This window comes from Oreochromis niloticus, linkage group LG9 (assembly GCF_001858045.2).
Source record: "Oreochromis niloticus isolate F11D_XX linkage group LG9, O_niloticus_UMD_NMBU, whole genome shotgun sequence".
NCBI lineage: Eukaryota > Metazoa > Chordata > Actinopteri > Cichliformes > Cichlidae > Oreochromis > Oreochromis niloticus.
The window spans coordinates 7,527,224-7,551,731 of record NC_031974.2 but is presented as its reverse complement, the minus strand read 5'-3'; the positions used below and the strand labels follow the sequence as shown (position 1 = coordinate 7,551,731).

The following is a 24,508-nucleotide window of genomic DNA, read 5'->3' as shown; positions in this document are numbered from 1 at the left end:
AACCGTGCCCTAAGTGCTTAAATGAGAATGGCATTAAATTTCTTCTTAGCAAGAAACTGGTTAAGTCGATTGTTTATGGGATTTGAAATGGCTCTGACCAAAGTGGATCTGTTGTGTTACATCAATTTTGTGCTGCTAAATGTAAAGAAATAACGTAATAAAGTTGTTTTTGCTCAATGTGTTTTATGCAAAGGTGAAATTGCTACCTTTTTAGTTTTGCAAGTCTTATCAAGTCATGTTTTGCAGTCTGCTTGTGGTTTTTCTTGATATTATATTCTTCCTGACACTAGCTGATGACACTACGAGATGTGTAAGAGTTACGGAGGAGTTAACAGGGCTTCAGAACGAAGAGGGGGGAAATACAAATAGTAGATTCCAGTGATAATCATGGGGAATGTATAGTGTTTGGACAACCCAGAGGGAACACAGTGAGCGCGGGGTGTTAACCTAAGTGCTAAGAAAAAAAGTAGTGCAATTGCACTGTTTTTGTTATTCGGAAGTGATGTAATCCTGGACGTTTTCCTGTAAAGTAATGTTTTTCTGGCCTGATTATTGAACTGCAGCTGTGGAATGTGTCTATACTACTCGCCAAGAGAATTTTTCTTCCATCATTCAGTTTGAATTCAGTTAATTCAGCGAACACAGAGATAATCCACATAACTGTGCTTGTGAAGAAAGACTATGGTTAATAAATGGATACCTCATACAACATTTACTGAACCAGTAGGCACTTTGTCTTCTTACTGTATTTATATTTAGGTCATGATACAATGACCCTTCACTTTTTTCCATTTCACCAAGCTCCTTTTTGGGTCATATTAAGGTCATTTTGAGCTGGGTTGTTTTTCATGCTTTAGCTGTATTTACATAGTAATTTCCCAACTTTTTGGATAAGTAAAATATATCTATTATATCATATCTGAATATCATATCTATCACTTATGCAAAAGAAAAACTAGAAGCATACAAATCTCTTGATGCATATTATTTTTCACCTGAGCCGTGTGGCTGCACATGCACCTGAAAATCGTGTTTTACACCAATTTTCTACGCTGGATTTATTTCTGATCAAATATTCTGATTCCCTGTGGGCTTGCTCGCCTCCCTTGTTTGAGGTCCCACTCCTGTGCCACCCCACATCCCTTCATTTATACCCAGCGTGGCATTTAATCCACGACTACTGATCCACATCTGAGCCTGGTGATAAGAAACAGATCTGAATTGAGTGTTTTTAAGATAATTGTCTCCAGTCAGTAATACAATGGTTCAGAAAAAGCCTGGAGACCGTGATTAATTCTGTTCACCGCTGAAGTTTGATGACCTTTGGGCGACACAACAGGCTCTAGAGCTGAAAATGTCAATAATTAGTCAGCTAAGGTAGTAACAACCACAAGAACCAATTTAGGTAAAACTGGCTTTGGGCTGCACTTTAGGCAAAAGGCTGAATTTACTTCTTTAAATGAGTACATCATGTGAACACGGAGGAGCAGTAAACATAACATGCGGATTCAGTTTCCGCTCTGACTTTCCTATAACGGGAGGCAAGTAAGTGTCCCATGTCGACCACTGAGGCTCACGAGTAAGACGAGCCTTTGGGGGGATGTCGGGATCGCTTAAGAATTTTCTCAAAGGTTAAAAAGCAAATTGGCAGTGAACAAAGTTATTACATTTCCTCCATTAAAATCCAATCAGCAGCAAAATTATACCGTCAACTCCAATTATGTTCAATCTAATGAGCTCATATTTGAGGTAAAGGTCAGCTCCGACTTGCCCCCTTCATCCACGTTTTTTGCAGTTGCAAATACGCAGAATAGTCAGCTCCTAATCTGTGTTTTTCCTTTTTGTGATGGCAGATCGCATTTACAGTAGCTGACTGCGTGCAACGTTACATCTGTCTGTGGTTTGTTTTCACTGTAAAACCATCAGCGCCTCAGGAAATGTGCATGTTTGCAGTTTTTTGGAGAGATGAGTGTGTTTCTGTCAGAATGGAAAACGTCTGAGAAAGCAGAGACACGGCATTGCAACATAATCCCGTCTGGGCTCGGGCCCGCCTCTCCGGGGTCAAATTTTCGGCTTAGTGCAACCCATTTCAGTGGAGATAACCACAGCATGTGTGTGTATGAGTGTGTGTATGACTGTGTGCACCTTCTGGGTACTTTTTTCTACTTTTTAACTAAACACTATTTTAAAGACATGAGAAAACAATCCAACTCTTGGCTGCTTCTAATCTCCTGCTCAAAAGTGCACATCAGAAGATTACATGACCTGTTAAACTGAACCACTGAGCTATTCTTAGTTCAATATTGTTAAGTCGTGTAACTTTACACAGCCACTTTCACACATCCTGTTTAGAAGTTAAATTACTCCCTTATTATATTTTACTTTGGGGTTTTTTTTTTCTAGTTTGTCATATTTAATTTCTACTTTATTGACTTATTTTGTTATAGCTTGCAGTTTTAATGTTTTAATCCACCATCACACAAGTATATGTTGTCTCATTTTATCACATCACTATCAGGAAAATACATGGAGGACAAATACAGGTGTGTGTCTCAGTCTGCGTGTCGTCACCTGGAGGCGTGTATGCATCCATGGAGGTCTGCACCACCAGCGAGCGTCTCTTGGAGGGCATGGGCACCGCCACCTTCCTCTCAACGTGTCGCGCCAACACAGCCTGCACCGCCTCAGTGTGGACGTCTGAGTGAGAGAGAGACAGAGAGAGACAGGTAAAGAGACTCATTCATGCAAAGGAGGAGAGAGAAAGTTTTCCTAAACAATGCAAGTGGAAAACAAAAAGAAGGATGACACTTTGCTGAAATCTTGCACTGTCCCCTCCATCGGCCATCATCTATGTCTTTTCCAACAAACAAACCCACTGAGGTCTCATCCATTTTGATTATACTGCAAGTCCCTGTAATGTATTAACTGAAAATTGCAGTTTACACATGAATAAAGCCAGACTGCAATCATCCTTCAATTCACAGTAAAGAGCAACAAGTTCATTTTAACTACCGTAGTGCCAGCAGCGTGATCTGATATACTTCTGTTTTTCTAATCATAAGTACTGAATGCCAAGTATGTGCAGTAACATGGTTACACTGCCTTATGAATTCATTTTTCCTTAATGCATTTAAAGTGGAACATATTCTGTTCATTACCAGCTCTGTATTTTTATTCTTGGTCTCTGCTATAGTAGCTGTGCATAGTGCACAATCCTTCTTCATCTTATACTAAGAATACTGAACTTGGCTCACAGGGATTGCTTGTACATACGCTGATTTTATTATATCTGAAGCTTTCACCATGTTTAATATGAGAATCCACTGCTGGAAGAGGAAATATGAGAGACAATAAAGAAGAGGTGAATATGGACACTATATAAGAAGTCTCAGTGATCCGCTTGTGGTGTTTATGCAGGTGTAGTTTCCGTACCTGATCTGTAGCGCTCATCTCTGGTGCCGGAGGTTCTCCGTCGGTGGAAACGGGCCGCAGAGGGAGGGCCGAGGGGGGCCCGGTGAGACATTGGCCCCTCCATACCTACAGAGGCAAGCAGACAAGCAGCGACAGATGCATACATATATAGAGAGACACAGACATACACACATGTGCACAAATACATTTGACAAAAGCAAAAGATAGGAGGGCCAACAAAGAAAAATAAACATGGAGATGATCTGATTCAGCAGAAAAATTAGATTTTTCTGGCATCTTAAAATGAAAGAATTGATAAAGAAAAAGAAGGTAAAAAAAAAATAAATCAAAAACTGTGGCAGTTGCTTCTCTGCTCTCTGACAGAACATCCCTCAGTATCCAGTGAGCAGATATTCCTAAATCATCCGATATACGATAAGGATAAACCAGATTGGGTGACACATATGTGTGTGTGTGTGTTTTAGCTGCAGGAAGGCCTGTAGGGCGTGTGTGTGTGTGTGTGTGTGTGTGTTTGAAGACAGCGACTACAGCACGTTCAGATAAAGAGGAGCAGGCCCAAGCTGAGCTCTAGGGAGTCCTAACCTACATTCACTAATGGCGGCGGCTGAAGACTGAATCGATAGAGTCGAGTACAATATCATTGCCACTGTATTTGTCATGATACCGGATCGATTCTCTACCAGCGGTATGGGAATATTTTCGCGGCGTGGGGAGTGTGTGGGGGAGTCAGAGGTTGCTAAATTACCTCCAGCATGTGGAACATATGCCCTGATCAGCTTGGACCTCTTCTTCTCATAACCCTTCTGAGTGATGTCCCCTGCGAACAGATAGAGATAGATAAAGAATGAGAGAGCCAGCGGAGGGTGCGTGGGTGTTTCCCTTCGTCTTTTTTTTCCCCAGAAATTGTGTCCATCAAACACGTTTTAGTTGCTTATACTGTTTTTGTTTTTCTTTAAAGAGGACCTATTATACTGATTTCCCACTCTTTATTTTAAATCCTGGACTCTCCTAAAGAAGCTCTGCATGATTCACAGTAGTGGGCCTCATTGCAGCCCTCTCCAGTGTATGAAAAAAGCTGTTCCCCTCTTTTTGATACAGTTTTCTTCTGATTGGCTGCCCCTCCTAAAGAGACATTTTGAAAAGCAGGTGAGTGGGGCTTCTGTGCTCGAGCTGCCTAACATGACCATATAAGGAAATCTGCTTTTGCAGACATCATAATGCTGGTAACACTTTATTATAACAGTTGTGAATAACTAGAAATTTGATAGTTTATTAATCCTCACATTGAATTTCCATTAATGACATCATTATTATTATTGTAAAGTTGTATCTGATATTTATAAATCTTTTTTAATAATTCATACTGGATCATGCATATATAATGAATTAATATGGCTGTTTTTTCAGTTGAACAAGTGAGTAGGTAGTTTAGCAGCTGGATAAATAAGAAGACCGTTACCTGGAGATCATGGTTTTGTTTTCACTGCTTTACATTCATTTATGCTAGCTGTCAGGCTGTTAGACAAGACTGTGGATTGGAAGTTATGACACTAAAGAGCAATATGTGTGTCGTTACACATGCGTTGCAGTGTGTCTGCTTTGAGCTGAGCTGTTCATGTTGGGCTTGGAGCGTATAAATAAACATTGGCATTGTGGCCATGCTAGATACAATTACAACCTATTACAGTCTGTTTCACAAAGCTACAGCCCTGAGAATACACAGGGCGCGGCTGCATGAGAGTTGATCACATCCTCTCAAGGCAAAGCCTGCAGTTCCACCAGAAACATCCCAGAAATGGCTCTCTGTTCAAATGGCATCAGGTCTGTTCACAGGAGTGGGCAGGAAGTCGGACACGGGTGGAATTTGAAGCTGTGTGAGGGATGATCTGGCTCACTGTTGTTGCCACATGAGCAAAGCGGCCAGCATTTATGGAAACCTTGTCCTTGTGTCTGAGGTGCCAGCAACTTTTTTATGACGCAATAATAACATCAGTTATTAATAAAATAAATGTAATTACAGGATTTTCTAATTTTTGTTAAATCTGCAATAGCTATATACTAAACTTCAAATAGCAATTTAACAATGTACTGTTTATTAATGACAGTTATGATAAAGTGTTACCAAAACTCCTGAGATGCTGCTTTATTGGGATTGCCTGTACATGCACTGACCTCAGTATTTAAATCCATTCAGCCGTGTTTAAAACCTCTACCACTGTGACAGGATACCTACAGCACAGAAAGTAAGGTCCACTTTAAATAAGATGGTGCAGCCTTATTGGTCTCATGTCACCCAGCCTCCTCTGTCTCTCCCAGTCTTTTAATGCTTGTGTCCGACTGTTAATTAAGAACATAAACATAAATAAAACAACATGAAATGAATAATGAATAATGGAAATGATGAATATGAGAACGGGAATAATACTATGCACTGCACAGACTGTGGAGTTCAACAGTCAAATGCTACATGATGTTTTTTCCCCAATGCATACAGAGACTTTCAAGGTCGTATGATAATCTGATCATTATTATAATGTTACGTGGCACATTTCTTTGTTTTGTTCTACAGCACACCAAGGTCTTGTTCGCTTTCTGACATCAGGACATCAATGCTTGACATTCATGTCGGGTTTAAGCACCACAGCACGAGGAGCCTCTGTCTTGGGTGTCACTTTTAAATTTCTGGAGATAAAGGGTCCCAAATGAAAACCTGAAAGACCAGAAACAAAGCTGGAGAGACCCGTGATGGATGACTGGGGAAGGAAATTTCATCTTCGCTTTTGGACTCCTGTCCAGCGGGGAACACGAGTAAATACACTTAGTGCTATCATTTGTACACTACATGTCCAAAACATCACCCAAGGCCACAGAAAGCAGCTAGCAGAAGCTGCTCATTGAATCACATCTGACTCAGGAAGCACCTCACCCAACAGTCTGTGTATACACAGTGACCGTCAACAGGCAGGGTTTGATCTTTTCCTTCAAGCTCCTTTTATATCACAGTCACCTTTGAAGAATCCCGCAGCAACAAGAAGAACCCATGAGCTAACGCTGCATTCCCACCATGAGAGTTATCTGAGGCATTAGTAATTCAGTTAGAATAAATGTAGCTTTTTCTTTATAAAAGACTCAGAAATAGTAGAAAATCACCTCACCTGATTTCTGTCAAGAAGTGAGCACGATCAACTGTACACAGATCAATCACGCATACATGAACAGCAGACCACCAGAGGAAAAACATATAGTATAGCTGTAGGTAACATATCACTTCATATAAACTACATGACAAGTGAAATGACACCATTACTACTCCTGTTATGTGACTACATGATGATTTTAAGACCGAGTATGAGTATTAGTGTGGATTAGTGACAGCAGCAGAGACTAATGGACGGACAGGCAGAGGTCAGCGTGGAGAGGCAGCGATGGAGAAACTCATTACAGTCCCTAAGGGAGGTCGTTGCTGCCTAGGCGACCCCCCGCCCCCAGCAAAACCAACATGGCTGCTGATCAATCACAGCACCCCACGGTCCTCGCTGCAGGGCTAATATGCGCTAATACTTCCTGGTTTGTCCCAATTAAATGCTGTTAAACTGGCTCACACCAGTTCGCTAATTATTGATTGTTGTTTGATTGCCACGGAGACGGGAGACAAATCAAATCCAAAGACAAAAGGACGCCGGGAGGCTACAATATCAGTCGCTCTGAAACAAGTGAAAGTATTACACCGGAGCAGATGCCTTTAAAGTCATCAAATGTCATGAAAAACATCAAAATCAACCAATGATATAGCATTTCTGTCTCTATATAACAGATTTTTATTCAACATTGATGTTATTTTTTGTTTAGGTTTTTTTTTTAAGCATCGATTCTGCTCATCTCCAGCTTCATATATTATTCTTAGCTTTGCATGAGTCATATTTCAAAATAGTCTTTATCCTGTAGTGGAGCTTAGTGTAGCCTCTGAGTTCATCCTTTCGCTGAAACACGTGACTTTAGTTCCTCCACCGTTCTTCTGATTGGCTTCTCCTGTCAAACAGACGGTTTAAACAGCAGGTAGGCGAAGCTTCGGTGCTCACAGTTAAAACTGTTTGCCTGAGATGACCATATAAGGATATTCCCCTCTCTATGACATCAAGAGAGCCAAGAGAAGAAAAAAAATGAGTGACTGAGAACCGTAAAGAGATGAACTCAGCTAGGACTACAGTTAAATCAAATTGTAATTTCAGTTACAGTTTTGGCTTGCACCAATTTTAAACAAAAGATTGGCAAATAATGATTTATTTATTTTGCTATCAAGTTCACATCAAACATACTTGTCTTTAGAGCCATGGCTTTTAGCTTTCCCTAGAAGTTCAGACTCACTTAAACTTACGTTTAACTCAAGAGAAGATGACTCAGCAAGAGCCTAAATTCAACATTTCAACCACTTTTTAGTCCACAGGCAACTTTTAGTCCCATCTGATCTGCAGCAAGCCGGGGCAGGAAAATCAATCAAAAACTCCCTTCTTTAAGTTTATAGAAGTAAAAGCTATTTGTGAAAACATGCATATGTAAAAACATTCCAACAATGTGTCTCATGTTATTCCACTTTCTATCAAACGACTGTCATTAACCAAGGAAATGCTCAAAAACATGTTTGGCTCCTTATCTTAAATGTCTTGATTTCTTCTTAGCAGAAATATAGAGAAGCAGTATTAACAGTAGTAAAGTGTCATCCTTCTCTGAAATGTTCACACTTTGTAAGCAGTCCAGTGGCTGTACTCTCAGACTTCCCTCAGTGGAAGCAGGACAGCAGCAAGTCCAAACTGGGAATGAAAATATCCAAATGAAAAAGACTCCAGAGCTTGAAGTGCATGGAGAACAAAGAGAACCAGAGGAAGCACAAAACACCAGTCAGCATGGACAAAAGGGGACACAATAACTCGAAGACAAAAACAATGAAACAAGAAGACTTCATAATAACATGAAGGGAACAAGCAGACGCACCACCAGAGAGAGAGGACAGAGGGAGGAACCAAAAGGAAAATACTTGGGGAAATAAAACCACCCTGAGAAATACAAAACTACTGAAACCCAGTAAACACAGCAACACCAGAAGAATAAAGCAATTAATAAAAGAACCAGAAATACAATAATACAACAACATTTATAGCTCAAACACACCAAGACATCCATAAAACATCCTGGCTTTGTTTTTTAAGCAAAGCTTTCATAAACATTTAGAGGACAGAGTGCATGTGGAGCACCAGGATGGTCCAAACAGTGAAAGTGAACTACACTGTGTTTATGGGAGTGAAAGGAAATGTCCCCCTGCGCACTGCTGTGGCTCGCTGATGTGTTTTCAGACCAACAATGGAGCGCTCGAGTTTTGGATACACAGACGATAAATCACTGCTGATTTTTGGTCTTTTTGTTGGGCTTCCTGACAGCTAGAAAAATGTAGTATATCACCAGGCTTCCTGTTTATCTGAGCACAAACACATCTACACTGTCAGATCTACGTGATACCAAAGAGTCCAACATATTTCTGTTGTAAAAAGTGAAAATCGTAGACCTGCCAGGAGCGAAGGCGCTCCGTTTTTCAGAAATCTTGCTTCACTAGTTTTATCTGCAGTCTTCTGCTTTATTTCGAGCTGCTGTTTCTGTAAAAAGTGAAATCATCACACCTGAGTGGAGACTCTGCTACTCAATTTACCAAAAGATGAGCTCAGCTGTTTGCACACAGATTTTTTTTTTTTTTTTGCTGGAGTGCGTGACTTCAGGGCACAGATGTGATTGTGCGTCTATGAATACAAACAACTTATGGCTTCAAACAAACAGTGGAAGTGTAGTGAATCCAGTTTCCATAAAAATCACTTCCTAGAGAGAGAAACTTATTATGGTGTGCTGCCTAAACAATATATTTCCAAGAAAGTCTCTGGAGGACCACAAATCAGGTCCAGTGAGGTCACTCTGGCTGCTAATCCATTTCTTAAAAAAACAACCCTGCAAACATCATGACAGCAGCCAAGATGGTTTTAAGGCAGGCTGCCAAACGGGACGCTGTTTCCATGTCCAGTATTGGTGCAGTCAGACCCTCTCATACAAGCCAGAAAATAGTGTTAACTGCAGTGAAATGTGTGAGTGTAAGTAAGTGGCTCACGATGGTCAAAATTCTCCCCTATAAAGGGTCAGTGAGGATGTTAAGAGTGACCATGCAAATATACCGGATCTCCAACACGTGCATTTTTCTATCACCCTGTAGCTTCAAATCGCACCAGGAGATTTTCAGAAACAGAGCATTTAGTCTACAAAAGGCTTTATGGTGCTATTTTTAATTTAAAATGGATAATACGGATTGCAGTAACATACAGATAATCCAAGAAGTTTCTAGCCTGCAAGACCATTCGTTTCTGCTGCTGGTGCTAGCTCTGCTAACACTAGCTATACTCTTCAATATAAGGCCTCAGAAATATGGGTCTAGAGACCGGTTGGTTGGTAACGTATACTTAATATAAAAAAAGCTTTACTCCCCAAATGGTTGCCAGAGGTTGCAGGCTGTTGCTAGGTGAATTTGGCCACAGAGAGGGTGCTACACCTTTGAAGAGAAGTCTGTGTCTTCCATTCAAACTATGGGTGACTGCAGCAACGTGTTTGCAAACAAAACAACTGGAAGGAGTTTTTCTCTCGAGTACCATATGCCAAAAAGCTGTAACCACTAGCAACTACTGACCAACCAGATGGAGAATAAAGCTTTTTTGTCCAGCAACTGTATATATTCAATTGTATGTTATATTTCTGTAACATTATAAATCAACGTGACTAACAGTTTAATATAGCTCTTAAATACACACACAATATTTGTATGGTCAGTGTTTAGCTACATTAATTCTATTCAATATTTTCAAAATGTTTTCTAACTTTTAGAGTATTCAACTAGTCTCATTTTTTCAGTCGTTTAAACAAAACAGTAAATTAGTTGACAAGGAGACCTTTAACGCAAATATGGTCAAATCTGGCTCTAAAAAGAATCAAACGAGACAACCAGGCTGAAAACGTTGAGGCTTTAAAAACCCAATGAGTTGCCTATTCTGCGTTTTATACCGTCCATCGATGCTTCCAAAATGAGCTGCATCACATATGGCTTGAATGACAATGAGCTAGGGTTATTACAGCTAACTAAAACATTGCAGTTAATCGAAACGGAATTAAAACTGGACACTGGAAGCTACTGAGACCCATAAAACTGACTGAAAGGATACTGTGTAGGTGATTACCATCCTTCCATAGCATGGCAATCACCTTCATCTAGGACATATCTGAAGGCTCTCTTTCCACTAGCTTGGCTTGAATTTGGGCTTTTATGAGAAGTGCAAAAATCATCAGTGGAAAAAGCCATTGTTTGTTATCCTGTTTTTCCAATGGATTTTCAATGAAAGTCACGAATGAAATTCTTTTTCATTGCTCCTCTGTCACACCGACCCTCTGTATATCCTCCTTCACTGCATCCATGAACCTCCTCTGCACATGTCCATGCCAGCTCAGTCCAGCCTCTCTAACTTTGTGTCCAAACCGCTAAACCTGCACTCTTCCTCTGACGTTCTCATTTCTAACCCTGTCCATTCTGCTCACTCCCAACAAAAATCTCAGCATCGCCAACTCTGTCACTTCCAGCTCAGCCTCCTGTCTTTTTATTGGTACTCGCCTGTTCTAATGGCATTAGTTCATTGCACGTCTCATTACCATTTTGCAAACCTTTCCTTTTACTCTTGTTGAATCAAATCACCACTGGCGCTCATCTCCACCCTGCCTACACTCTTCACCTCTCCTGTGCACTGCAAGAAATCATAATTGAAATTAAACCCAATTAACTCTCTAATAAACACACAAACTAATTTTAAAAAATCATGAAAAAACCAGAGAACTATTGTAGAGCTGTGGCACTGTGAGGTGGTGTTTGAGGATAGATAGATAGATAGATAGATAGATAGATAGATAGATAGATAGATAGATAGATAGATAGGTGTAGGTGTGTGTGTGTGTGTGTGTGTGTGTGTGTGTGTGTGTGTGTGTTACATCTGAGGTGTTTTCTCTGTTTATTCCTGGTTTCTTCTCTCCCTAATTCACACACACGAGCGGTCCATAGGGAGACGCCATCTTCCACTTGCAGCGCAGCAGAGCAGGGAGGGAGTTGCCTAGCAACGGTTCTCCTGGAGAAGGCCTGAAACGGCCATCTTGGATTTGGAGCATCAGATGTGAGAAGTGGGCTAATGATACCTGCCAGGGTGAGTGCATATGTTTGAGTCTGTGAGGTGTGTGTTTGTGTGAGGTGTGTGTGTGAGGTGTGTGTGTGAGTCGCAGCAGTCTGTATTGGCAACCTAATTACTTTCCTCCGTCTCGCCGCTCCCTCTCTTCCCCGCTCCTCGACGCTCGCCTGTTTTAATGGCACACAGCTGAGAGAGGATCGATCGCGGCTGACTGCAGATTGGAGTTTTTACGCCCGCTGCGAACGCGCAGTTGAAAGGTTTGGCAAAAAAAAGAAACAAAAAAACACTGCCAGAGAGCAAGTGAGAGAGACACCATGAAACTTATTTTACCAAGTTCACCATAAACCTGTGATGTTGTCTGCAGAGAACACATCATTCCTGGTTTCTGCCCAGATGTATCGTGAAGGACGGTTTCCATCCTTGGATGTTTTAGCACCAATTTTTGCTGCAACAATATAATCATGTCAGTCACAAAAACCAAAAGAACTCCCAGCAGTCTCAATTAATCACTTGATTTAATAAAATCATAAAACAACGAGTAGTAGTTACAATTTCCTAAAGAATATCTTGTGTGTTTGTGTTGCTTGTTTAGCTTGATCAGTTCTCCAAAACCAAGAATTATCTTTTGTTTTTTAAATCACAGAAGAAAACCAGAAGTTTACAGTCCAAAATCCAAAATGACTCGTCATAGGAGTAAATAAAACCCTAAAATACACATTTAATGCTAGCGTGGGGACCCCTACCAGACGCAGGGGCTGGTCAGGATTCAAACCCCGATCTATCCTTCCAAACATGGAAGTGTTGCCACTACACTAACCAGCTACACAACTCACATGCCCCAAATGATCTCCAAGCTATCGAGTAAATCCTGGGCGGGGTCAGAGAAAGAAAGGAAGTTGGGGAAGCAGAGGTAAGCAATATCGTCCTAAAGTGGTCCTAGTGGATCGCATGGACGAAGCAACACTAACCGGTATAGAAATGAGCAAACAAACACACAGCACATAAGCTACATCGGTAATGCCTTGTGACACTGTGCTGGATGGAGAGTGATTTACTGACTACGCTCCTCTGTCATGCTAATGTCACAGCAATGGCGGTGAGGGTGCTGTCAGGGCTAGCACTGATTAGCAGACCATGCAACCAATCAGTGCAGTTTTCTGACTGCATTAGTTAGTGTTATCTGACAACTTATCATTCAATAAAGTCAATAAAGCTGATTCTGATCATTCTGTGGTCTAAATATGGTCAAATAAACCAAAACGAAAAAACATAGCAATGGCCAAAAAGCTAAACCGGAGTTCAACACTAATCGTTTGCTGTGGTTACGCATAAGCAGTAAAAAGAATGGATGTGGCGACCTAGATGTCACCTATTAGACAGGTAACATCATGAAAGCCTCAAGCCAAATTTTTTTGTCATCCCAATTTCGGTGTTGAATACTTGTGATTGTGAAATGATTAGCCAGTCAGGCTATCCTGGATAATCCTCCTTTGGGTAACCCTCCCTTGAAATAACCACATTTTACAAGATGACCTTAGTATTTTATTCAGTATGACCAGAGATGAGTGACTCAGGTGGTTCCTTTTAGGTCATTCAGCTCGATGATCTGCACCTTTAACAATATATCAGGAACTATGAGCTGATGGAAAAGGGGTGCCTGGATGGAAAATCATAATCACATCTCTTAAATTAAGAAAAAATCTTAAAAAATAATTAAGGGGATGTAGAACCTTTTCTCCTGTGTACTGGCTGCTGCAAAATCTAGATGCAAAGCAGAGCAGAGACCGTTGGCTCTGCATAACACAGAATCTTTCTATTTGCTGGACTCTGCCGTCCTTTTCCTTAACATCCAGCTTCACTTGATCTCTCTCGTTCTTATCACATAATCATAAACAGCCAGTCCACCCACAAAGCCACCATGGTAACCAAATCTACCTCCAGCAGGCACACTCAAACACACACACACACACACATATACACACAAATGCACACACATAAAGGAGGACTAAAGCATGCGTCATGCTTTGGGGACCTTGGGCTGTCACACTCACATGCAGGGACCCGTGTGGATGGCGGGGCGTCCTCTGGCTTTACAAATTGTGTGTCCACAGCAAAGCCAGGGGCAACACGGGTACACACAGAAACTGTGTGTATATTTAGACATATACTGTATAAATATACAGTATATGTCTAAATATACACACAGTTGTAGCAGCAGCCAAGTGTCACGTCCACAACGGTAGAAAAGCAGAAAACCAGGGCGCCCTGTCGGAGCAGTGGGTTAAGATGCCACCAGTGGAAATACAGTATCATGTCCAGGGGAAACAGTGATACGCGTCCATCGCAGTTTCCCAGAGTCCAAAGAAACTCAGACAAAGCCTACGAATGGTTACAAACAGGAGGCAGAGAACTACAAATATATATCATAAGATAGATTTTCAGACAAAAGGCTAATCTATTATCAGAGGAGATGCGTCTATTAATAATGCATTACTTTTATTAAGAGATGCATTTACTTGTCACTCCCTAATTTCTGTCAGTAACATATCTGAGGGGTAATGAGCTCACAGCCTCATCAGCCAGACGGTATTCTGCTGCCGCAATAAGTCAGTTACTTCAAACCAGAGTTGTCTGACTGAATTTTGCAGGACTGACCGTTCGCTCACTCAAAGACAGTTCATGAAACAGTCACTCATGTATTGATTTGCACTTCCTGGACATGAATCTTCCAACCTTATTTTTGTGCCTGAGCTCAGATCTGTCTGGTCTCATTTGTACTTATTTGTGTCCATGTAGAAGAAATGAATATTTTCCACTTCTACAGGGTGAAAACAGCCTTTGTGTTTGACTCCACCTGTGCCTATTTTATTTTTAAAAAGACGTCAATTTAAAGCACATCACAAATGATTGATTTAATTCATTTCCACATTGTACTTATGTAACAAAATGACAAGGAAAATTGACTTGTAATTACATTTTTGAGTGTCTGGTGTTATTGATCCAAATAATATTTATTTCTAGGAATAAATTATATTTAAAAAAATTAAAAAGAACAAGAAAACACTGAATCGGTCTGGATAATAAACAGTTTGATGGCATTACTGTGCTCTGCAAACTTTTCATTATACTTGGCACCTTGTAAACAAGCAGTCACACTGAAAAAAACTCTACCAGCTCCTCTTCGCTTCAAGTGGCTTAATCGAGTAAATGTTCGGTCTCCTCACTCAATAAATGACACTAACTGTTCAAAATTAGACTCAATTTGCAGTTCAACACTGGCTCCATTCAGCGTTTGAGCTGTAGTGGCACCTCCCTCTCTGTTTCTGCTGCTCCTCACTCTGACCTAATTAAAAGGTTAAACTGTCAAATTAAGGCAGAAACAGACACGCAAACCAACGTTTTTCCTGCCTATGAAGGGACCTCTGGGAGTGAGACGACATTTAACGGGATCAGTCCATGTAAAAGCCGATGAGTCTTGGAGGAACCAAAATATGCAATAGGAGGAGTTAATAAATCTGTTTGAGAAAAATAAAAACCTCTTTGGGTAAAACGCGAAAAAAATCATCTATGTAGGACAAAAAACCTGCAGAGAAAAATTCTGGATTCTCACACTGACTTCATCAGTGCATGTAAGTACATGTTCCTATAGCGCGACAGCTCTGCGCATTCGTTGGTCACAAATGTTTAACCAATGCTTGTTTCCACTTTTCCAGAATTGGGATTTGACTGGTTTTTATGATTAGTATCAATGGAGTATAATAAACAAGCAATGTGAAGACGTCACTGTGGTTTGCGTAAATAATGATAAGCATCCTTCTCCGTTACCATTTTAAACTCGAGTACAGTAGCTTTGCATGACTCACAGTTTAAAATAATCCTTATGTATGTTATACTGGGCCTTGGTGCCTTGCAAAGACTATGGGTATGAACAACAGCTGAGTGGGGCTTCTGTGCCTGAGATGACCATTTTAGAGACATCCTCCCTTTAAGACACAGGTGTCGAACCCCAGGCCTCAAAGGCCGGTGTCCTGCAGGTTTTAGATGTGTCCTTGATCCAACACAGCTGATTTAAATTGCTAAATTACCTCCTCAACATGTCTTGAAGTTCTCCAGAGGCCTGGTAATGAACTAATCATGTGATTCAGGTGTGCTGACCCAGGGTGAGATCTAAAACCTGCAGGACACCGGCCCTCCAGGCCTGGAGTTCGACACCCCTGCTTTAAGACATCATACAGATAACCGTATATATGAAATAAAATAAATAATACTTTTTAATATACTGATTGAAGAGGGCTGGAAATGATTGGACAAATTAAACCCTGATTAACTAATTATTTAGCTTTTTATTCGAACCTCCTAAATGTAAGAGCTTGCATCTTCTGTGGGCATAAATGCCAAATCATGATCGTTGCACAGCAAGTTTTTAATACAACTCAATAAAATCTTCTGTTTCTAGTCTTTTCAAAGTTGGGGATAATAGTGGAATATCACTCAGTGCATTCACACACAGTAGTTTGTCCAGTAGACAGTGCAGGGAAGGCTGAACTCACAATCAGTGATACCATGAACCATTATTCACATTTAAAATCCAGTACTGGGTCTGGATGTAATTTTAAAGTATTAAAATCCAGCCATGGACTTCACAGTCTTCACTATGCTCTGACTCTCCAGACTAAATAAAAAAAACTCTTGGGCAAATTAAGTGATACTAAAAGTAGTACCACTGAGAATTAGTTGAGTCCAGCAGCTTAAAGTCATGCCAAGTTGGGAGTTTAGATGAGTGATTTAGGCGATGATGTAACTTTCTTCTTAAAGTGGACAAACCGCACAAACAAAACAGACAAGCAGCAATGAAACCAAACATGAATTACTTGGTAACTTAAGTACAAAACTATCCTAAAAGAAAACTATAGTACACAATAGGTTTTGCTGCTGACACGTTTCAGTCAGTACTGGATGACAGAAGTCCGGAGAACAATAACCACGTGGTTTCCGGTTAAAAATGGGAAGCGGACCAGTGACAGCTCGATGAGTGGTGCGTTGGAGTGTTATCAGAATAGAGGGGCTGTCAGTCATTTGTCATGCAGCGTGTTTGAAATGACGTCTGTCTCCATCACATGCCCGCTGAGTCTCACAGCAAGCACAACTAGACTGTGGGCCTCAGTTCTGTGGGCGTGTTGTGCAATTTGACTGCTCAATGAAGACGACTCAGATCAAAAGCGTTCAGATTGACTGAAAATCAATGTCAGGATTGTGCTGATGATCAGCCATCAGGACTCCTAAACAACACTGTGAAACCATCACGTAGTCACAACACATTAAAGCTGCTTGCTGCTAATTTGTTTTGACGTCTAGAGTAAAGGTGAGGTACAGGATTCACATGGACATGTTTCAGGCTTAATTCTCATTTCACTTTGAATATGCTTATAGAGTAGATGGTTTAAAAGATGGAGAAAGTCCGACTGCCTATGAAGTAGTCTATGCAAGTGCTCCTGTGCAATTTAATTACCAAAACTGTAGTCGGCAACAGTTTATCTCTTTGACTTGATTTATTCTCTTTGAAGTCGATTTGAAAAATGATGCCAGAAACAGAAAATGCCTTGGAGGAAAAGACGGTATTGAACAGGCCAATCATGGCCAGTAACGTTTGGGGAGGTGCACATCAAGTCATGACAGTTACAGCGTATGTAAGAATTTTTGCCATCTCCATCAAACTGTGAAACTGCATGCTTATTGGTTAAGAATCTGTGATTGTCAAGTTAACCAATGGGTATACCCACAATCATCCTCCTTTCTGAATCAAAGGAGGATGATAGTGGAGGATAATTCTCATATGAAGAGATCAGGAAAGTGATGTAAAAGAGAAAAGTTTTCCCAGAGACGATTGCATTCTGAAAATATCCTGAGAGAGCAGGTCGTTGCTTGTGCAGCTAAAAATGAAGGATAAGTTGATCAGTGCCGTGAGTAATTAGCCTGCTGTATATGAACAATATCAGTAACAAGTAGCTAACTTGCCTGAAACTATGTGCAATCAAACTTCGGTCACCCTGCCGTGTGAGTGACTTTGTTGCTGTCACTTTGAAAATCACATCTTCCCAAACATCAAGTATCAAAGCAAGACATACACGTGAATCCTGATTTATCCAAATGCTCTTAAAGCCATTCCGGTAAAGACTTCACCAAACATAATCCCAACCCAGTTCTGAGAAAAAAGGTTTACCCTATCATAACAGTTTTGTATAACATGTTGCCTTTACTTAGACCAGACAAAGATAAAGAACTGTAGCATCCCTCATGTTCTCCTCCACCTATAAGAGCCCCAATAATCAATACGCACAGTGAAGTCAGACTGTCATAGGGCAGAGAGGGTCAGATAGCCAATTAGAGAAGAGATCAGTCAGAAAAGATTTGAAAGCTAGAAATCATCAAGCAAAGCTTCAAGACAAATATCAACCCAGCTGAGGCAGGTTTCATGCTGTCATACATGAGACTTATAATAATCCCGTCCATGTCAGAGAGTCAAGCTGCCCTTTTCTACCAGGCTGCTCGCTTGTTTGTGACAGAAAAATTCTTCATACTACATCAGATGATATCAAGATGATGTTTTACCCAAGCACACTGCAGTCACAAGAAGACTGTCATTTACATCTGCTGCAACAAGGCAGCAGCAACAAGACTCCTCATTACAGAACTGAGCAATGACACAGCTAGAGAGGAGGGCCTGACACCAGTAGATTTTTTTGTGTGGTTTGGTTTAATTATTAAAACAAATGAATCTGATATATAATTTGTACAGGTTATGAATATAGATTAAAACCTCTGCATTTTCTGAGCTTAGGAGCACCAACAAGCCCATTTTCACTAAATTCACACATCTCCATGTCACTGCACTTTTCACTATCAAACAGTGCGTCTGCTTTGAGCATTCTGGCAACAAAACTCTGCCAGGTTCTGCCACACTAATTTGCATGAAATATAATAACAATACAAGAGGATTTTAGTAAATGATCAAGAAAAAAACTAGACTTTAATAATTATTTTGAGATATCCAATTGTAAATGTCAGACAAAAAAGAATAGGATCTAGTGAAATGAGCCTAGTGCAAATAACTTACACGAATAACAGCAGTGCATTTTTCCCTTATGAATTGCAATAATACCAAAAATCAGTAAATTTATATTCTTAAATGGATTTTTGTGAAAGTTAGGAAAGCAACATTTAAGTCAAGTGTGTTGCTTTAAACAATAAAGAATCATTTCCAATCTTGTCCTCAGAGTGAGGAATACAGATTAGTAATTTATCACTGCTAATGGATCCACAATCGGGACTGGCAGATATCCAAACCCAAACCTCAACCAAAAAAAGGGCAGAAGTTGGACTTGTGCTCCTCTAACTGTGACATCCAAAGCAACCTACTAAAAAACACCTTTCTTGAGCTTTTTTGAACAACATTACTCCCGGCCTCAAAAACTACATAATCTAGTGCTTTGAAATTTCAAACAACAACTATATGCTGAGTGCCATGTTGATGTGGTCGTTGGCACTGTTGCTTCACAGCAAGAGTGTCTCAGGTTCAAACCCACCAGCTGGCTGAATGTGGTTGTTTGTCTCTATATGTCAGTTCTGTGACAGACCCTGGACTCTGGAGGGAACTATAAATATATAAATCTATAGAGTACAATAAGAAGAACTTTACATCCCATCCTGATTGCAAACTCTCCTCCACAGCTGATTCAATGCTTCATTCATCAAGCCTGATCAACTTAATCACACATAATAGTGTAAATACTCATTAATTATTCATCAACATCCCTGGGAAAGAGGCCGCGTGAGGCACTGCAGATGCAAAAAAAACAAGGCTACACTGACCTGAAATGTACTGCTTCAGGCCACAGATGCACGTTGTTGTTGTTGTTGTTGTGGTCATGCACACACAGAATCTAGGGCTTCATTGTTAATGAGAAAAAAAACTGCAATTTTGCATTTTACAAAACCCCCAAAACTGCAAGAATTTAGAAGTGAAACACCACAATCACCCTCACCAGCTCCTAATAAATATTCAATCCAAAAAAGAAAAGAAAAAAAGAACAAAAGCTTTAATACCATGTGAAATATTTAGCAAGGGGAAGAAAATGTGCTGCTGCTGGTTTCACCCCTGAGCAGCTCTTTGGTGATTAAATATGAACGAGTGTGTGGACATCCCCTCGTTTTCAACCTCTTTGTTTCTCCTGGTCAGAGCGTTTTACTTTTAACACCTGAGACTGGACCCACAGCTCACAGCGTGATCTCAGGAGGTCCTTAAACACACCAGAAGCATTCACAGCTTCATTCTACAGCACTTTAACAGTTAGTTCAGGGACTGCAGGATATTTTAGCGCTGGACTTTGAGAGCTCTGCGGTTAACGCGGCCATCCTTTGACGTTCCTATCATCCACCGACAGCTCGCTGCGTCCCATCTGCAAGTCACTCTGCATAAGAGCGAACGCTAAACGCTAGAGAATGGCGCCTTAATGCCTAGAGGTCACAGCAATACAGCACAGATGATGCGATTTAGGCGACAGTAAGCAAGGGAGCGAGGGAGAGGCTTATCTACCAGAGCTCAGCTGATTGCTGCGTTTATCTAATAAACAGGTGGAGCGCCGCACCGTCTCCTCAAAGACAAAGACTGAAGTTTCATCCTGCAGCCATACTCACTAAATGCGGCAGGAAATTGTAGCCTGACTTTCATTGCTGCACATTTCAATAACAGTAAAGGCACGGCGTCTTCAAACACTATTTATTAGGAGGCAGAATACCTGCTTTACCTCTCTGCCAGTAATCAGACAAATATCATCTGTGCCATGTTTTAGCTCCTTAAAGGAGGACAATTCTGCTCATTTCCAGCATCAGATTTTATTCTTAGAGTAGTTTGCGTGATTCACAAGTCTAAATAATCCCTAAGTATCTTATACCGGGCTGTGACGCAGCCCCTCAGCTCATCCGCTGTCCTCCTCTCAAAGCAACTTTTTCCTGATTGGCTGCCAAGTGTAAATGGAGGCTGGGTGGTGCTTATGTGCCTGAGATGACCATTCTAGGTACAACACACTCTATGACATCATACAGAGCCAAGACAAAAAAACCCCAAAACAACTCAGTACTTACCTAAGAAACTAAGAATAGACTAGTAATATTCTTTACTGTCCCTCGTTGGGGTAATTCAGTAAAAAGCATAATAGAACCCCTTTAAGTTTTTTTATGTAGTGACTGTACAAGTGATGAAATGGAGTTCTTTAAATCAGCCTTTCAAACATGAGAGTTAACAACAACTGAGGCTGGCGATCAATAAAGGTGATCGATACTTTCAGGGGTTTTTTGCAAACTAATTAATCCATTATTCACAAACAACACATAATCCACTCATCTATTATTCTGAACCTCCTTATCTGAGTCACAGGTGCACCAGTCAAAACGTGTGTTTAGACCTCCCTCTCTACACTCACTCCTCCACTTGATGGATCGTTTATGCTCGCTACGTTGATTGCTTTGTGCGCAAACAGTGACGTCGCCACAGCTCTGTAACATACTAGTGCTGAAGGCGCGAACGCTCACTGCAGCATTTTCCTGAAACATAGGCGTCGCCACTCATATAAAAACTCCACATCTGGTATTTGGGGAAGAAGTCTAAACCGGAAGCAAGGAAAGTCTCATCTTTTCAAACTGTAGCAATAATGCAAGGATACGAAAACTGCTGAAACAACACCAAAGAGTAGCTTGTGCCAGCGGATGTGATGTCACTTTCTGTGGATTAATTACGTGCATTAATAGATCCTGAAGAAGCAATTAATCCCCAACCCAGTGTAGGCACTCCACCCTTCTCTGTCTGGAAAACTGTGGCCTCAGATTTGGAGGTGCTAATTCTCATCCACACCACTTCACACACAGATGCCATCTAGCAGGACTACATCATCCCCAAATCCACTTGGTACATATGACACTATTATCTCTTTCCAGGTCCAAATGCTCAATCAGTTCCCAAAAGCAAACAGTCACTGGCTCACCACCCAGAGGTAAAACGATCCAAATTTCTTTTACTCAAATAGGAAAACAGCCCGTCTGCTTCACAAGGTCCAAAAGATCAAAAACGTACAGCAGTGTTGTACGTAAAAGGTCGTAAACAGACATGAAAATCTACACACTGAGGATGTCTGGAGGGTTAGTGAAGCACATATAACAATGTGCGACCTGGTGGGGAGCTACAGAACTATGATTAGGATAATAAAAACACATTAGCATGGGAAACTGGAGGACGAGGGTTTAACTGCACTCAGTAAAAGTTCACCTTGATGGTAACTTCAAATGAGCCAAACTTTAGTCATTAATATGGTGCTGTGTGGTCTGAGGTACTCACTATGAAAGAGTCTGGACCCTAAGTTTAATGTCCACACCCGAAACCAGTGGCCGACAAACATTTTGTGCCTGGGACACCGTCTGGACCGTGTCATCCAAGGAGTGGGACTACAGTATTAACCAGAGTAAGCTGGCTAACAACTTGTTTCAAACACTTTCTGTTTGTCAACATTCATTTCACAACACCAGGGTTACCGCCACGTTCCAGTTACTTTGGAAGTTGGATGTCGGATTTAGTGCTTTACAGTAGGAAAGTTGGAAAAGCGTAGAAGACCAGGGTTTGTTTTGCTTCTTAGCAAAGTAGAGCAATTCATGTATCACTAAAAATACAACATAATACTTGTTTTTTGCACTTCATAACATACATGGATAAAGTCTGGTGATGTAGGCAGGAGGCTCCTGGACAGGTCACCAGTCTGTCGCAGGGTTTGTGTTTTAAATGTTATACAGCCATCTGCTCCTACGTGGAGCAAAAATTATTTAGGTCAATCCTTTGTTATTAGTTTAGATTGAAGGTTTCAAGTTTCTTTATTTGGACTCAATCTGAGTGTTTCTTACTTTAAAACTAATTGGTGAGTGTTTTGCTTTTCTCATTTAGTCAAGAAAGAAATAAGTTGCCAGAAAAATCACAGTACTAGTAGCTACTTCCACAGCTTCTGTGTTTAGTCTGTTTAAGTCAGACTCTGGTTTCCCTCTTGGTTTGGTTCGTTTGTCCTGATGTGAACACGGTAATGGCCCTCAGGTGTGGACCAAAACGACTGCACTAAGACCCTTTGGATGTGGTCCAGGTCTGGTTCCAAATAAACTCCAAAGCAGTTGTATTTACTTTTTTTGCCTCAGCAACAGATAATTCTGGCCAAAGACGGGACCAACGTTCTCATGTAGTTTGGAATGATGCATTTTGGTTGGATTTTCTCTGTGTGAAAAGAAACCGAAACAAAGGGAAACGCTACAACAAAGTAATCAAATGATTCTTACCAGAGGAAACAAGTTATAGGTGTAAAAACGCCTTGATACTTTCTGTGGTCCACAGTGAAATCTTAAACAGCCCAAGAGGGAAGGGTTACAATATTTTTTAAAAGATTATTTTAAACACAGGTTATACACGAATACAAATCTGAAGAGTCGCATAATAGCATGTTAAAAAATGACTGGACAGACCCAGGAACACACATTAAGCACATGCAGCACATGTCCTGGTGCCAAAAACTCCAGTTTCCCTGATAGCTCCAACCGCAATGTTAAAATATCGAACTTTACAATAGAAACAAACATGTTTTGTTCTCTGGGGATTATGAAGTTTCCTCTGAGGAGAGTGAAATTTTTAATAACTCATCCCTCTGGATACCAGACTTAGGGCAACACAGGCAGCTGGAGCTGATCGGTGTCTGCTGGGCCTCGACTCCACTATAATCTGCATTTTTAATGGAGCATTCTGGGAAATTTGTGCTTGATCAGTGAAATTCTAGTATTTTGTCAGCACTAATTAACAGGTACGTGTCTGGGAGTTGCACCCGTGCAGTTAATGGACCGTGGTTACGCTGACAGCTTAACACTCCACCCTAGCTTCCAAATGTGGACACGTTTGGATCTAAAAAAGCAACAAGGTAGTGACCAAAGCCTTCCAAAACCAGTGGGTGACGTCACTCTGGCTATGTCCATTTTTTACACTTTTTCTGCAAGTAACAAGAACACAAACCTTTGTTTTCTATTAGCTGATGTTAACAAATTGGAGTTTTTAAAATCTCTTTGAAGAGACGCCATCCATCTGAGCGGCCTCATCTGCTGCTCGCCGTGCTCCTGTTTTGTAATGACCACAGGAACACGCTCCCTAAGTGATCCAACACACACATATACACACACACACTGTTCTCACCCCATGTTTGGATCAGTACATGTGACAGACCCACACTGACACGTCCGTCGCACAATCAGGAGGCCTGTCATCCTTCAACCTGCTGTGATCCACCACTAACTCTGCCAATCCCTCCATCACACACACACACACACCTGAATATTTTCAGGCTGGCTGACGTTGGGCGTGACGTTTCCTCGTCCTCCCACTGTTTCCATCATTAATAACATCTGCCAGCAGCAGGTTCTGCTCTGATAAACACTCTCGGCTGGATTAGGAGCTCCAGTCGGCCTGCAGCTGCCACACTTTCACCTCAGCATGTGTGTGTGTGCGTGCATGTGTGTGTGTGTGTCACTGCAGAGAGAGAAAATAAAGCCTTTTATGAATGATGAGGCTGATCAGAAAGAAACAGGACAATCTGATGCATCGAGGTTTGACTGCTTTCGGGGGATTTCAAAGGCACGCGCCGATGTTTTTAGATTAAAGCCGCAGATTCCTGCTCGTCTGGACTAATTACTCGGCACTCGCCCCACAATTTACACTCAGTCTTCATCATCCTCAGAAAACATGTGAAAGCACTCTCAAC

The 24,508-nt window shown here is 41.0% G+C and overlaps 1 protein-coding gene across 4 annotated transcripts in view; it reads right to left on the bottom strand.

Annotated features, from left to right (window-relative positions):
• Positions 1 to 24,508, bottom strand: part of LOC100707500 (disco-interacting protein 2 homolog C) — a 74,299-nt gene that overhangs the window by 48,238 nt on the left and 1,553 nt on the right. For 3 of the 4 annotated variants that reach the window (XR_002058737.2, XM_013266707.3, XM_013266708.3), the window contains exons 2-4: positions 4,178 to 4,249; positions 3,433 to 3,537; positions 2,572 to 2,697 (exon numbers count right to left, since the gene is read on the bottom strand). Coding sequence is in view for 3 of the 4 variants with exons in the window: in XM_013266707.3 (XP_013122161.1) it covers positions 2,572 to 2,697; positions 3,433 to 3,537; positions 4,178 to 4,249 (303 nt within the window). In the remaining variant the exon portion in view is untranslated. The remainder of the gene's footprint in view (positions 1 to 2,571; positions 2,698 to 3,432; positions 3,538 to 4,177; positions 4,250 to 24,508) is intronic. The other variant, XM_013266709.3, reaches the window with a different exon arrangement.